Here is a 3,876-nt window from a genome sequence, read left to right on the forward strand (position 1 = left end):
ATTTATTTCTCTTATAAGTTTATCTTCTTCGGAGTATCTCGGTGTAGAGTTTTCTTCGGTGTATCTTGATGTAGAGTGAGAGAGAACAAAGAGATAAGAAGAGAGAACAACTAAGTGAGAGTGTGAGATTCCTCTTGTAAGTCGAGGCGATCGACTGGTGTAAATTCCTCAATTAGTAAAATCCTCTGCAACTCCGTGGACGTAGGCAATTTGCCGAATCACGTAAATCTGTGTGTTCTTTTGTGGTGTGATTTTTCTCGTTCTATTTTTCGCTTCATCGATCGTTTTCTTGTTTGATTTATATATATACCACATTAACTGGTGTATATCCATATCTTCTCGCAACACACTTACCCATCTCACTCTCATTCATTCATTTTCGAAGGAGGCCAGGGCATCAAATTGTTTGAGCCCATAGTTATACATGGTTATAAACAACCTTCAAGGTGGCTTTCCTCCATGCCTTGGCGACCTCTCACCTCTCTCAATTTACTAGATTTTAATCAAATCTATCAAACATGATGTATCCCTCTTCTTCAGGACATTTATTCAACCTTGAATAAATATCTTTAGATTCTATTAACTTATATAAAAATATAACACCACTCTTTAGAAAATTATAATTTTTAGATTTACTAGATCTTTGGCATAATAAGCTTAATGGCTTCATTCCGAATTCACTTTCAAACCTCACCTTTCTCATAGTTTTTGGACCTGCAAAATAACAATATGACCAGCACTCTACCAATAATACCTCTTCCTTCTCCTACATTTCCCTATCTTTCAACTAACAAAGTTCGTGAACCAATCCCAACCACCTTGCTCAAACTCTTCTACGTTTGCATTGCTTGAAATTGAAGGAAATTTGTTTGATGGTACCATACACAGTCCAAGAACTTGCAAAAAATACAGCATTAAAAATGGCCCGTTATTTCAACAAAAGCCAAATACACAAATTCAGAGGCTTTAGATTTAATAGTAAATGAATTGTAAATCTAACCACAACAATGTAATTTTTTTTTTTATTAGATTGGTATAGTACATCTGGAAACATACCTATCTAGGTGGGAAATCTCATCAGACTTGACTTGATAAGCCTTAGACTAAATAATGTCTCATGAGAATTGTAAAGTTGAATTCATTGAAAGGATTAGATCTGCATAAGAATATCCTTATAGGTGACATTCCATACAACCTTGACAACCTTTCAAAGTTGACTGTCCTTGATTTACATGACATTCGTTTTAGTGGGTATGTTCCAACTAGTTTAGGGAGTTGTAAACAGCCAGCTAATGGTATCATACCTTCAATATAATCAACTTATAGGCCTCATACCAAAAGAAATTCTTAGCATCAACTCTCTTTCTATGGGCATTAATTTACCAAACAAGTTGGTCCGACCGCTGCCAATCAATTTTGTCATTTTAATAAATCTCCTAGTTCTTAATGTGTCAAATAACAGATTAATGGGCCAAATTTTGGAGAAAAGTGCGTTGAGAGCTCGGACTCAAGCTACGAACGAACAATGGACGTGATACACCCAAATTTTTTTCCCTTCTAGTGCTGTCCAAATGCAATATTTTTTCAAAATTTGGACAATCTTGCTTACTGTGTGCAACTAATATATTTGCATGAAAAACAACTTATTTCATGGATAAATTTATTTCATATCAAGATTTTAGTTAGACTCAACACCAAAATCATTTCAATTCACATCAACTCACCGATATAATGTGATATCAAGTTAAACTTAAAATTTACTTGTTGAACAAATCTATGCATAAATATAAATACTATACCGTTTATACATCACATATTTTTATAAATACTCATTTGGAACCAGATTTTGAGTTGACCGGCATTATATTCGAGCGAATCGAAGCAAACTCAAAATTAAAATTGTAAATCAGCTCAAAGTTGAGCCAAGTTGATTTTAGGTTGAGCCATTTTCAAGCAATATTTTGAGCAATTTTCAAGCTTTATAAACAGCCTTAATCTCATCTAGTATTTTCTCAAGGTTCAACATGCAAAAAAAAAAAAATAATAATAAACTTCAACTCAGCTTCAGCTTCCTCTTTTTTTGTTTAATCACTCATTGCAGAAATTTTTCAGTGATATTTTGGCACACTTCTTGCTGCAAAAAGGATTGCTGCTTCTGTTCTTTGACAGCACTGAATTAGAAGAGCACATCAAAGACTTTTTTGATATGCTTCTGCTGCAAATATTTGGAGCATAATGTAATTTATGATTCATAAGCCTTCCTTCACCATTTCTCTTGCAGTATTTCATCCTCTTACTGTAAGAATTCTCCTTTTTCGCAAGATCTTCAATGCAGCTCACTTCAGATAAACAACTGAAAGACTGTGATTTTCCTTGGAAGCATCGGGACAGCCCTCTTCTGCAAAGATCACAACTTTTCTTCAGTTGCAAAAAAACTTTTTTTATTTTTTTGAAATTTGAGTTTTAGAACACTGTTTTAAGGAAGATAAAAATTGTTCAGAAAGTTAATGAAAGCTAAGAAAACTCACTTGATAGGAAGATTTGCCATGAGTAATGACAAATCAAAGAGATTATCAGAAGAAGAATTTGAGGAAGAAGAAGAAGTAGAAGAAGAAACATCTTCGGTGAGATCGGATGACGAATAAAACACAGAATCATCAGATAATTCACCAGAAATTAAAACTGAATCCATGAACTTGCAAACATCAAAATCTTCTCTTTTACTCATTGGGAAGCCGCAGAGAAATGAAGAACCAGAGAGTTTTGATGAACAATTTTAAGCAAAATATACACCATATAGCCTGTAGATTGTTGCTATAAATAAGAAATGGAAATGTTATAAAAAAAGGGAATCAAGGAGGAGAATTTAGGAGATAAAATGAATTTTTTTGATTCTGGGTTAGTACTGTCTCATCTTATAATTAGTATTTAAAGTTATCTTCTTTTCTTTATTGATGAGAATGCTATCCAATCTTCTGATGAGTTTGAATTGGAGAGGAAAACTGGTGCTGGAGGTGTGGTAAGGCCCATTGGATAAGATGTAATTTTTTTTTTTAGTTCATCCATATCTTGTCACCACATTTAGGCATTAAATACTTTGATTTTTTATATTTTTTTCTATAAAAAAATATTTTTTTTGGAATGATAAGAAGGCATGGGAATAAATTTCTAGATATTTGGCTGGTCCAATGTTCAAGGTCTTGCATATATACATTATGCCCATTTTTTAGTTTAAATTCACTCAAGCTTTTTGGTAGAGCAATCACTCTAAAGGTTGTAAGTCCTCTCTGGTCTCCGGTTCGAATCTCCCCTTATGTAAGATGTAAGATGTGCTACTCAAATATTTAGCACTCCGAGGTATGATCGGAGCTTGTCTAATAGCTTTTAGCAATATATATATATATATATAATATGATGAGTCATTTGTTAAGAAAATCATTGTTTCACATAGTGATGGAATTTTGGTAGATTTGTACAAAAATAATTTTAAATTTCATAAAAAACCATTAAACTATAAGAAAATTTTGCAAATAGATTTTTTTTTTCTTTTTAAAGATTTATTTGTCAAGCCCAAGCTGGCATTATGACTAATTGATGAATTAATCAAATTTGTTGTGTTATCAGTAGAGTTTTCTTTGGCATGATGTTATTCAAACAAATTCAACTGCCAAAAATACTTGTAAATTAAATAATTTTTTTAATTAAGCTATTTACACAAAAAAATTACCCATAAAAACCAATTATTTTTCTTAAATAATTTTCTGAAGAAAAAAATTTCCTTTTATAACTTTAATATATATATATATATATATATAGAGAAAAATTAGGTTGCTTTTGAAAATGAAGTTGGATGAGAAGGGTTGGCAAGCAAATTGT

At 32.0% G+C, this 3,876-nt stretch overlaps 1 protein-coding gene across 1 annotated transcript; it reads right to left on the bottom strand.

Moving 5' to 3' along the window:
* Positions 1-1,914: 1,914 nt before the first annotated feature.
* Positions 1,915-2,798, bottom strand: LOC110019368. The gene is made up of 2 exons (XM_020717010.1): positions 2,529-2,798; positions 1,915-2,398 (listed from the first exon to the last, which is right to left on the bottom strand). The coding sequence occupies exons 1-2, from the start codon at positions 2,726-2,728 to the stop codon at positions 2,089-2,091; spliced, it is 510 nt and encodes a 169-aa protein (XP_020572669.1). The 5' UTR covers positions 2,729-2,798; the 3' UTR covers positions 1,915-2,088.
* Between the last annotated feature and the right edge of the window lie 1,078 nt (positions 2,799-3,876).

The sequence above is a fragment of the Phalaenopsis equestris genome, unplaced genomic scaffold (genome assembly GCF_001263595.1).
Source record: "Phalaenopsis equestris unplaced genomic scaffold, ASM126359v1 Scaffold000054, whole genome shotgun sequence".
In the NCBI taxonomy this organism is placed as follows: domain Eukaryota; kingdom Viridiplantae; phylum Streptophyta; class Magnoliopsida; order Asparagales; family Orchidaceae; genus Phalaenopsis; species Phalaenopsis equestris.